The sequence below is a fragment of the Lithobates pipiens genome, unplaced genomic scaffold, assembly GCF_037356315.1.
Source record: "Lithobates pipiens isolate NorthernLeopardFrog02 unplaced genomic scaffold, aLitPip1_a1.2 Scaffold_13, whole genome shotgun sequence".
NCBI classification, from domain to species: domain Eukaryota; kingdom Metazoa; phylum Chordata; class Amphibia; order Anura; family Ranidae; genus Lithobates; species Lithobates pipiens.
Window position 1 is genome coordinate 85,255,978 of NW_027507718.1, and position 12,579 is coordinate 85,268,556.

The following is a 12,579-nucleotide window of genomic DNA, read 5'->3' on the forward strand; positions in this document are numbered from 1 at the left end:
CTCTTGCAATCTTTAAACAGACACTGTTAGAGGTCACAATACTGCTATATACTGCTGATGAGAAAGGTATTTAGCAGTGTATACCGTATTTATTGCCATATAACACACACTTTTTTCCCCTTAAAATCGGGGGAAAATTGTGTGTGCATGTTATTTACTGAACGGTTACCTCAGAGGGGAAGGAGGGAACGAGAGCAGCCGAAATAGACAGAGCCAAATCTCCTGTGTACCTGGCTGTGCTTGTAGTCATGCCCAGTCCTGCCTCCTAGCATTGACTTCTGCCATTGGACCGGTGTTATGTCCATCATAAGAGCTGGGCCAAGGGGTGGGACTGGACGGGACTACGAGATGAGCCGAGTACACAGGAGATCCGGCTCTGTTTATTTCGGCAATAACAAGGCTGCAGATGCGCAGTGATCATGCTGAAAAGAAGAGCAAGATTGTAGATAGGCACTGATGAGACTGCAATGATTGACAAGGTTGCACATGGGCACTGATCAGACTACAATGATTAGCAAGGATGCAGATGGACACTAATAATGCTGCAATGATGGGCAAGGCTGCAGATGGGCACTAATCAGGCTGAAATGATGGGCAAGGCTGCAGATGGGCACTAATCAGGCTGCAATGATGGGCAAGGCTGCAGATGGGCACTAATCAGGCTGCAATGATGGGCACGGCTGCAGATAGACACTAATCATATGCAATGATGGGCAAGACTGCAGATGGACACTAATCAGGCTGCAATGATGGGCAAGGCTGCAGATGAGCACTGATCATGCTGCAATAATTGGCAAGGTTGCAGATGGGCACTGATCAGGCTGCAATGATGGGAACTGACCATTATTTTGCTTCAAAGTAGTTTATTTAAAATAAAAGTTTTTTTTCCCCCTGAAACTTCCCTCTTAAATTGGAGGTGCGTGTTATACGCCAATAAATGCGGTATTTACTAAACTATTTCCATGTTCTGTGTACTGTGGGAGACCAGATATCGTGAAACATTCCCAGAATCTTTCAAGATAAGTTTAGCTGCAAAAAGCATCAAGAGCTTCCTAGAAGGCACTAGTGACATAACCTTCCCAGGAGGCAGTTGGAAAGTCAGGACTATGTCACCAGTGCTCCAGGAGTGGTGGAAGTATAGAAGTTAATTCTGTATGTTTATGGTAAAAAAGGATTTCTCTTTCGTTCATTGACTGACACAGCTCCAGTAATCTTGACCGTAGGTTATTACGCCATCTTCAGGAGAGGACTAGGCAGAACATGTAATACATGTGAAAAAAAAACAGAACCATACAGTTCCGCCCAGGGGGCGGTCCCTCTGGTTATAACCCCTCAGCCTGCTTCCTGCAGCTCAGTTTTTTTCTGCCTAGTGAAGGGCATGCAGAGTTGCATGCAACTGTGTTTCTATTGTTTTGGGTGGAAAGGTCCACTTTAGGAGTGAGTGAGGCTTACCCCAGTAGGGACAATGAAATACCATATATTTTCACAGTTCATTGTTTATTATTTTACTGTTAAAAAAAAACATCTAGCAGTAAGCCATATTGTGCCTCATTCCCCCATGACTTACAAACAATAAGGTGGCACCTTCCTAGTAATAACAAACATATACATTTGTGCTTAACTGCAATCTTGTTTTAGAAAAAAAAATTGAGAATAAGAGATAATAAAAAGCAAAGATTAAAATAAATGCTTTTTTTTTTCTTTTTCTTTTTTTCTTTTTCTATGCGTGACTATAAATCATCCAAGTATATCTCTGTGATGTTTTCTTCAATAAATTGTAGCTGCCTGCAAATCTTCCCTGCAATGACACATTTAATAACATAAAGGCGTACAAGTTACACAAAGGTGGAATCTGAAAGTATTTTCTTACAGTATATTAAACTTGTGCTAACACAAAGCAGATTACATTCTAGGTTAATAGGAATGCAAATCATTCCCATATAACAATTGTTTTTGTATTCTAAACACCATTAGTTGTTCGCTGCCCTGAGTTGCTGCCCCCAGAGAATGGTTATTTCATACAGAACATCTGCAACAATCAATTTGATGCAGCTTGTGGAGTCCGATGCAAGACAGGGTTTGAATTAGTTGGAAGCGGCATTCGGCTGTGTCAACCAAATGGACTATGGTCTGGCTCAGACGCCACCTGCAGAGGTAAGATAGCAATGAATAAACTTTTGTTTTTCCAGTGGAGACACGGTAGCAAAATAACGAGCAATGAGTCGCTTATAATGCAAGGTTGAACAAACAAATCTGGACTGGTATTCACCAAGAACTGGCATCCTTATCAAAAGACACTTTAGATACTCTGTATAGGGGTTTGCAAAGCATTTAGGCAGAAAGAAAAGTACGTGAATGCTGTAATTTAGCATTTTATCGTAGGTATAGAACATTGTAATCATATTTTAGCCTTTAGGTATATGAAGATTTAAAGTTGAACTCCAAGCAGGTATAATAGACAAAACATCCAAATTGACATGTATATATTTACAGTATCTCATAAAAGTGAGTACACCTCTCACATTTTTGTAAATATTTTATTATATCTTTTCATGTGACAACACTGAAGAAATTACACTACAATGTAAAGTAGTGAGTGTACAGATTGTATAACAGTGCAAATTTGTTGTCCCCTCAAAATAACTCAACACACAGCCATTAATGTCTAAACCACTGGCAACAAAAGTCAGTACACCCCCAAATGAAAACGTCCAAATTGGTCCCAAAGTGTCAATTCTCAACCCTCTTGGGCATGGAGTTCACCAGAACTTCACAGGTTGCCAATGGAGTCCTCTTCGTATTCTCCATGCTGACATCACTGAGCTGTTGGATGTTGCAGACCTTGCGCTCCTCCACCTTCTGTTTGAGGATGCCCCACAGATGCTCACTAAGGTTTAGGTCAAGAGACATGCTTGGCCAGTCCATCACCTTTCCCCTCAGCTTCTTTAGCAAGGCAGTGGTTGTCTTGAGGGTATGCTTGGGGTCGTTGTGTTGGAATACCGCCCTGCGGCCTAGTGTCCGAAGGCGGCGGATCATGCTCTGCTTCAGTATGTCACAGTACATGTTGGCATTCATGGTTCCCTCAATGAACTGTAGCTCCCCAGTGCCAGCAGCACTCATGCAGCCCCAGAACATGACACTGCCACCACCATGCTTGACTGTAAGCAAGACACACTTGTCTTTGTACTCCTCACCTGGTTGTCGCCACACACACTTGAAACCATCTGAACCCAATACATTTATCTTGGTCTCATCAGACCACAGGACATGGTTCCAGTAATCCATGTCCTTAGTCTGCTTGTCTTCAGCAAACTGTTTGCGAGCTTTCTTGTGCATCATCTTTAGAAGAGGCTTCCTTCTAGGATGACAGCCATACAGATCAATTAGATGCAGTGTATGGCGTATGGTCTGAGTACTTAAAGGCTGACCCTCCACCCCTTCAACCTCTGCAGAAATGCTGGCAGCTTTCATACGCCTATTTCCCAAAGGACAACCTCTGGATATGACGCTAAGCGCGTGCACTCAACTTCTTTGGTGCACCATGGCGAGGCCTGTTCTGAGTGGGACCTGTCCTGTTAAACCACTGCATGGTCTTGACAACCATGCTGCAGTTCAGTCTCAAGGTCTTGGCAATCTTCTTCTAGTCTATGCCATCTTTAGGAAGAGCAACAATTCTTTTTTTCAGATCCTCCAAGAGTTCTTTGCCATCAGGTTCCATGTTGACCTTCCAGTGACCAGTGTGCGAGAGTAAGAGCAATAACATCAAATTTAACACACCTGCTCCCCATTCACACCTGAGACCTTGTAACACTTATAAGTCACATGACAACGGGAAAGAAAAATGGCTAATTGGGCCAATTTGGACAGTTTCACTTAGGGGTGTACTCACTTTTTTGCCTGCAGTTTAGACATTAATGGCTGTGTTGAGATATTTTGAGGGGACAGCAAATTTACACCATTATACAAGCGGTACACTCACTACTTTACATTGTAGCAAAGTCCAGGATTATCTTAGGTCTCTGTGCTGCCTGTCTGATTAATGCCCTCCTTACCCGGTCTGTGAGTTTTGGTTTGCGGCTGTGTCTTGGCAGGTTTGCTGTTGTACCATGTTCTTTCCAATTGGATAAGATAGATTTGATGGTGCTCCTAGGGATCATCAAAGATTTAGATATTTTTTTTTTATAACCTAACACCCTGACTTTTACTTCTCAACAACATTGTCCCTTACTTGTTTGGAGAGTTCCTTAGTCTTCATAGTAGTGTTTGGTTATTGGTGCCTCTTGCTTAGGTGTTGCAGCCTCTGGGGCCTTTCAAAAAGGTGTGTATATGTAATGACAGATTAGGTTGCACACAGGTGGACATCATTTCACTAATTATGTGACTTCTGAAGGTAATTGGTTGCACCGGAGCTTTTTATGGGCTTCATAACAAAGAGGGTGAATACATACGCACATGCCAATTATCAGTTTTTTATTTCTGAAAAATAGTTTTATGTATATATTTTTCTAATTTTAATTCACCAACTTAGACTATTGTGTTCTGATCCATCACATATAATTCAGATTAAAAAAATATTGAACTAAAGGCTGCAATGTAACAAAATAGGTAAAAAGCCCAGGGGGTGAATACTTTTGCAAGGCACTGTACAGTAGGGAAAATAATTATTTGATCCAGTGCAGATTTTGTAAGTTTGCCCACTTACAAAGAAATTAAGGGTCTCTAATTTTTATCATAGGCATATTTTAAATTATAGAGACTGAATATCAACCACAAATCCAGAAAAGCACATGGTACAAATGTTATAAATTGAGTTGCAGTTCAGTGTGTAAAATAAGTATTTGATCCTCTACCAGCCAACAATAATTATGGCTTCCACATACTGGCTAAAGTATGTGCTCATTAGACATGTGCAGAGTAAAATATTTTGTTTCGGAATTTCGTTTTCGTCTGAAAACTTAATTTATTTAGTTACTCCCGAAATTCGTTTTTATTTATTTCGTTTTTCGTTCAAAAATTGCATTCGTCCGAAAATCCACATGAATCACGGTCAAATCTGTCTTTGAAGGCTTATGGTGTCTGTCGAATGTATAAAGAAGATTCGACGGAGCTAGTATATAGCATACTTTAGAACCCTATTAAAGTCTATGGGACTCCAACGTTCAAAATCTAAAGTGCTCATTTTAAAGGCTAATTTGCAAGTTACTGTCCTAAAAAGTGTTTGGGGACCTGGGTCCTGCCCCAGGGGACATGGATCAATGCAAAAAATTACCATTTCAAACAGGGGGGGGCCGGGATCTGGGGGTCCCCTTGTTAAAGGGGGCTTCCAGATTCTGATAAGCCCCCCGCCCGCAGACCTCCACAACCACCGGCCAGGGTTGTGGGGATGAGGCCCTTGTCTTCATCAACATGGGGACAAGGTGCTTTGAGGGGTCACAGACCCCCAAAGCATCCTCCCAATGTTGAGGGCATGTGGCCTGGTACGGTTCAGGAGGGAGGGGGGCCGCTCTCTCGTCCCCCCCTCTTTTCCTGCGGCCTGCCAGGTTGCGTGCTCGGATAAAGGGTCTGGTATGGATTTTTAGGGGGAACCCCACGTCAATTTTTTTTAAAATTTGACGCGGGGTTCCCCTTAATATCCATACCAGACCTGAAGGGTCTGGTTATGGATATTTAGGGGGAACCCCACGTCAAATTTTTTCTTAAATTTGAGGCAGGGTTCCCCTTAATATCCATACGAGACCCGAAGGGCCTGGTAATTGAATTTGGGGGACCCCCACGCTTTTTTATTTATTTATTTATTTATTTTTTTATCAATGACTTTCAATGAGTGTTCTCTGTATTACGGAGCCGACAATTCATTATAGCTGCGAGTGATTTTAAAGGACTTTTTTTCCTGCATAAATGACACTTTGTGCAGGGACAATTCTAAGCACGGGAAACATGCGCCCCTTCACAGGCATACTATAGACAACCCCCCCCTACGAAATTTAAAGGAATATTACACTTTTATTGTTTCACTTTAATCATTATTAAAATCACTGCTCCCGAAAAAACGGCCGTTTTTAAAACTTTTTTTTGCATTGATACATGTCCCCTGGGGCAGGACCCGGGTCCCCAAACACTTTTTAGGACAGTATCTTGCAGAATCTTTTCTCTCTGTCAAATCTTTTTTCTCTGTCGAATATTTTCTCTATATAATCTTGGACTAATAGAGGTAAGGTTAGGCACATTCGAACACAGGTTCTATAGACACAGATTGTTGTCAGAGTCATGTCGAATCTCCTATTCTATATCGAACTGTTGTAACAATGAAAATGAAAATAAAGCATTTATTTATGTCGGATCTTTCGTTTTTCGGATTTTGTGCTTTCGTTATCGTTTGTCAAAACGAAAATAGCTGAAATTCGGACGAAAATGCATTCGGACGAAAACGAATGCACATGTCTAGTGCTCATGTTATTCCTGTCAATTTTAGAAAGTGCTCCTTACAACAACTTGTGTGTATAAAAGATTCCTGTCCACAAAATCTTTCTTCCATTCAAACCTCACTGTAATGGGCAAAGGATGTCAGGGACAAGATTGTAGAACTGCACAAGGCTGGAATGGGCTACAAGATTATCAGCAAGAAGGTTGGTTGGAAAGAGACAACTGTTGAAACTATTATGTGCAAATGGAAGAAATAGAAAATAACCAATTGCCCTTGTTCTGTAGCTCCATGCAAGCTTTCACCTCATTGAGTAAGAATGATCATGAGAAAAGAGTGATCAGCCCAGAACTACACAGGAGACGCTTGTGAATGATCTCAAGACATTTCGGACCACAGTCACCAACCAAACCATTGGTAACACAATAAGATTGAAATCCTGCAGTGTCTGCAAAGTCCCACTACTAAAGAAGGTACATGTACAGGCCCATCTGAAGTTTGCCAATGAACATCTAAATCTAAATGATAAAGAGAAGGATTGGGAGAAAGTGCTATGGTCAGATAAGACCAAAACTGAGCTCTTTGGCATTAACTCAACTCATCGTGTTTGGAGAAAGAAAAATGCTGACTATGACCCTAAGAACACCATCCCTACAGTCAAGCAAGGAGGTGGAAACATTATGCTTTGGGGCTGTTTCTCTGCTAAAGGTACAGGCTGACTTTGCCGCATTGAGGGGCCAACGGACGAGGCCATGTATTGTAAAATCTTGGATGAGAACCTATTTCCCTCAGCCAGAACACTGTAGATGGGTTGGTCGTAGATGGGTCTTTCAGCATGGCAATGAGCAAAAAAAAAAAGGCTAAGGCAACAAAGGAATGTCTCAAAAAGATGCACATTAAGGTCATGGACTTGACTAGCCATTCTCCAGACCTTAATCCTATAGAAAATTTATAGAGGGAGCTGAAAATTTGAGTTGCCAAGCGACAGCCAAGAAACCTTAAAAGAAAAATATGGGTTTCTTTTACTGTTCCTATTCATACCTACCTAGGAGGATGCTGCATCTGTCCCCTGGCCTCTCTGCTCTGAAAACCGAGCAGATCGCTCAGTTTTCACAGCTCCATGAGCAGAGAGCTATAGACTGCCAGTCATAGCTCTCTGCTTATCTCCCTCCATGCACATTGGAGCGCTGAGCTGTGGAGGGGGCGGAACGGGCAGTCTTAGGCTCGCAGTGTCTCGATGAGCTGCTGAGACAGGTGTCAGTCAAGGCACCTGGTGTATCCAGACTTCCATTGTTGTGTTGCCTGGACTGATATCCGTGACATCAGCAGAGGGTGGACTTCAGTCTGCTCTCTGCTGAAAACGGACTTCAGTCTGCTCTCTACTGAAAATGGATTACAGGAGTGCAAAACAAATGAGCTTCTCCTTTAAGGATTTAGAGAACATCTGTAAAGAAGCATGGACCAAAATCCCTCATGAGAAGTGAGCAAACCTGATAACCAACTACAAGAAACATCTTACCTCTGTGCTTGCCAACAAGGGTTTCTCCACCAAGTACTAAGTCATGTTTTGCTTGGGGATCAAATACTTACAGTATTTTACTCACTGAATTGCAACTCAATTTATAGGATTTGTATTATGTGATTTTTCTGGATTTTTGGTTAATATTCTGTCTTTATCATTTAATATACACCCATGATAAAAATGCTAGACCCTTAATTTCTTCGTAAGTGGGCAAATTTACAAAATCTGCAGGGGATCAATTATTTTTTCCCCCACTGTGTGTATATATATATACATATATCTCAAAAACATATACATATAAAGCATATACTTTAAAAATTGCAACTTGTATACGTACCTATAGTTATATTATTAGCCTCTTGGCGCCCCTATACAGTAGCGTTCAAACAGGAAGGACTGATAACCAACCAGGTGTTCTGAATGCATGCTGATAGGAGGAAAGAGCTAAGGGAGCCCAAATGAGACCTTAGTCCCTCCATTATAAAGCTGGGATTGGAGAGAGGACACCAATGAGTGTTATGCCGCTTAACACACGATCAAATTGTCTTTATAACGAACAGACTTGTCCACACACGGATGCTCTGCAAGTTTGGTGATTTCTAATGTGATGACGTACAGCACATACGACGGGACTAGAAAAAGGGAGTTCAATAGTCAGTAGCAAATAGCTTCCTTCTCGTACTTGCTTCAGAGCATGCGTCATTCTTAGACCGCCGGACTAGCACACTGACGAACGGATTGTCCGCTGAAAGCCAAGTCTGGCGGACAAATTTTTAGTCAAAACTATTTTCTAAGTCCGCCGGACTTTACGATGAAAAAGTCAGCTGGAGCCCACACACGATCGAATTGTCCGGCGTACTGCCAGACAATTCGATCGTGTGTACGTGGCATTAGTAGTAATAGTAGACACTTAGTAGTGTTATTCACCAGGCTGTACAGTGAAAGGTAATCCATACAATATAGTAAAATGTCCACAGGTACTCCAAAGGTGCCTCTGATTACAAAAGCGGCACTACTGCCATTGCTTATTATGGCCAGCTTTCATATGGTAATGGCACAGAATCTCATATCTTGGCAGGTGATTGGCTGACTGGCTGTACAGATTTACCTTCAACTATGTAGTGCATAGTGCTGATAATTTAAGACCTAATTGACTGATGGATTTTATGGAACATGTCATTTTGAGTTCCGATTGTAGATCCAGTACAAGCTCTGACACCTTCCATGATGTGTATGACAGCTGTGGTTAAAGCGGTTCTTCACCCTAAAGGGGAAGTTCCGCTAGTATTATCCCTCCCCCCCTCCGGTGCCACAATCGGCACCTTTCGGGGGGGGGAGGGGGTGCAGTTACCTGGATAATCCAGGTATCTGCACCCACTTCCGGCCAGACCGCCGCATGGCTCCGCCCACCCCCACATGACTCCGCCCCCCCGTTGTGTTCTGGGAAACACACAGTTCCCAGAGACACAGCGGGGGACCATAAGAGAAGTGCAGCGCGACTCGCGCATGCGCAGTAGGGAACCGGGCAGTGAAGCCCTCATGCTTCACTTCCCGATTCCCTGACAGAGGATGGCGGCGGTGGCTGCAGCGAGACGAGCGATCGCTCGTTATCTGCCGCCGACATCGCTGGAACCTGGGACAGGTAAGTGTGATATTATTAAAAGTCAGCAGCTGCAATATTAGTCACAACTTGCGGATTCTGGTGTGAGGTACACTTCTTTAATACCACATTAGGACCACCATCTGTGTCTTCCTAGACTTTTATCACCATCTGTCATTCTTCAATTTTCTCATGTGCCATTATCATATGAAAGCAGGCCATAGTGAGCAATGACAGTAGCGCTGCTTCAGTAATCAGAGGCACCTTTGGAGTACCTGTGGACATTTTACTATATTGTATGGATTATTGTTTTGCATTTTGAACTTTAAGCTGACGCTTTGAATCACCGTGAAAAACCAAATCACTGTGATTACTGAATGGTCTAAATTTTTATAACATTTAATAACTCCACAGCGCAGAGATAGTGGAAAAAAAAGTCTAGGTTTTCACTGTATTGTGATATTGTACAGCGAAAGGTGTTTGTGTAAATCTCAGTAATCCTACGTAAATGGAAAATCATTTGGTAGGTAAAACAGCGGACAGCAGAACATTATCATGTTCCTTGTCAACACATTTGCTTGCAGCACATCTGAATTGCTCCCAGTCCATCCCCTGCCTTTACCAGCGTTACAATACAGGGAGTGCAAAGGGCTAATATTAGGTCAAATTTTGGTACTTCTACTACTTGCATACTGTGTATTAAGCTGTTTTCCTGGAGTTCAGGGCACTTTCACACTGGTTCGCTTTAAAATTGCCTGTAAAACACCTATGTGTTAATGGAGCACCTGTGCTGCACTTTTGGTACGGTTTTTAAAGGACATGTGAAAACGGCACCAAAAATGCTTAGTGGGGGCATTTTTGATGCGGTTTCCATTCGTTTTAACGGAGAGGAGTGTTTTTGGTGCGTTTTCTTTAGCTCCCCAAACATGCTCCAAAGATGTAGCAAGTTGAGATTTTATGTGGTAAGATCTACTTGCATAAGTTTCCTACCCCTTAGTTTAGAATCTTAACTTCTGCTGCAGCACACAAAATTTGACTAAATTTGACTGCTGTTGCATTCCAAGGCAAATACGAAAAATGTAATTAATGTTTATGTACAAAAAGAAGAATAAGATCCTTCTATGAGAACAGCAAATAGAGAGCCTTACGTAGCTGTTAGATTCCTTCTGTTTCTTAAGAAAGTTGTGCACTGACACTGGGCTTTCAGGGTCTGGAGGTAAATTGAAAATTACATCTCTGCAGTCCTTTTAAATGTGCTACTTAGTCTAGCTTAGTAATTGCTTATAATGATAAGCAGAGAATCTTGTACATGTATTGGAATACTAAAACAGGAAAAACGATACCCCCTCTCTTCCCTTCTCCCTCCCTCCTCTCTCTTTTCCTACCTCTCTTTCTCCCTTTCTCTCTCTCTCCCTTTCTCTCTCCCTCCCTCCCTCTCTCTCTTCCTCCCTCCCTCCCACTCTCTCACTCTCTTTCTCCCACTCCATTTCCCTCTCCCTCCTCTCTCTCTCCCCCTCTCTCTCACTCTCTCCCACTCCATCTCCCTCTCTCTCCCTTCTCTCCCTGTCTCACCTCTCTCTCCCCCCCTTACTTTCTCCCACCCCTCCCTCTCTCTTCCTCTCTCTCTCCCACTCCATCTCCCTCTTTCCCCCTCTCTCTACCCCCACCCCATCTTCCTCTCCCTCCCTCACTCTCTCTCCCAACCCATCTCCCTCTCTCCCCCTTTCTTCCTCCCCTTCCTACTCTCTCTCTCTCTCTCCATCCCTCCCTCTCTCTCCATCTCTCCTCCCTCCCTTATATTCTCCCCCTCTCGGTCTCTCCCCCTCCCTCCCTCTCCCCCTCTCTCTCCCTCCCTCTCTCCCTCCCTCTCTCTCACTCTCTCTCTTCCACTCCATTTCCCTCTCCCTCATCTCTCTCTCCCCCTCTCTCTCTCTCTCTCTCACTCTCTCCCACTCCATTTCCCCTCCCTCTCTCTCCCCTCCCTCTCTTCCTCTCTCCCCCTCTTCCCTCCCTCTCTCACCTCTCTCTCCCTGTTACTGTCTCCCTCTCTCCCCCCTCTCTCTTTCCCCCCTCTCTCTCTCCCACTCCATCTCCCTCTCCCCCCTCTCTCTCCCCCCACCCCATCTCCCCCTCTCCCTCCCCCGCTCTCTCTCTCCCAACCCATCTCCCTCTCTCCCCCTCTCTCTCTCTCCGTCTCTCCTCCATCCCTTATATTATTCCACTCTCTATATCTCCCCTCCCTTCCTCTCCCTCCCTCTCCTTCTCACTCTCCCTCCCCCTCTCTCTCTCCCTCTATACCCCTCTCTCTTTTTACTCCCTATTTTTCTCCCTCTCTTTCTCTCCCTCTCTTCCTCCATACCTCCCACTCTATCTTTTTTTCCTTCCTTTACTCTTCCTCTCTCCCTCTTACATTTCTAATTCAAGTAGCTTTATTGGCAAGAGCAAATACATTTTAGCATTGTCAAAGCAATTGAGTTTGCTGACCAGGCTTCCATCTTCGCCGTCCATCTTACGGCCGTGGTGCTGCTCTCTATGGACGGTATGACCTCTATTGAGAGAGCTGTGCTCATGTGCCCGTGACATCACCAGCACTGCTAAAGTAAATATCTCCTAAATGGTGCACGTTTAGGAGATATTTACTGTACTTACAGCAAACCTTATTATAGGCTTACCTGTAGGTATAACATTTAAAAAAAAGCCTTTACTACCACTTTAAGCCATCCACTCAACCAGGTAACAAGGAAAAATAAAACCTAATTTTTACTTTTATTACAAGGGTGCAATTATTCTTGACATTTTTATTTTCGATAAATAATGCAAAAACAACTCAAAATATATGCTAGATGAAAACACACTAGACTTGCCCTTTAAATAACAATAGCACAGGAGCTATGGAGCTTGAATGAGATGGAGCTCATGAAAGCAAACCCAACTTAGTATTAAATCTGCTAAAAAGGCTGATGGAGGACTTAAGCTGTTTTGTCAGATATCTTTATTATATCTTGAAACATCTTTATAATATCTCTACAATGTGTT

General features: G+C 43.1%; 1 protein-coding gene and 1 long non-coding RNA gene across 2 annotated transcripts in view; one reads left to right on the forward strand and one right to left on the reverse strand.

The window, feature by feature from the left end:
• The window catches only part of SVEP1 (sushi, von Willebrand factor type A, EGF and pentraxin domain containing 1), a 481,292-nt gene that overhangs the window by 205,255 nt on the left and 263,458 nt on the right, over nt 1–12,579 (forward strand). The window contains exon 5 of the mRNA XM_077475265.1: nt 1,975–2,154. Coding sequence (XP_077331391.1) covers nt 1,975–2,154 — 180 coding nt within the window. The remainder of the gene's footprint in view (nt 1–1,974; nt 2,155–12,579) is intronic.
• LOC143974150 (uncharacterized) overlaps nt 1–12,579 on the reverse strand; it is a 97,207-nt gene that overhangs the window by 82,542 nt on the left and 2,086 nt on the right. The gene's annotated exons all lie outside the window — the stretch shown is intronic.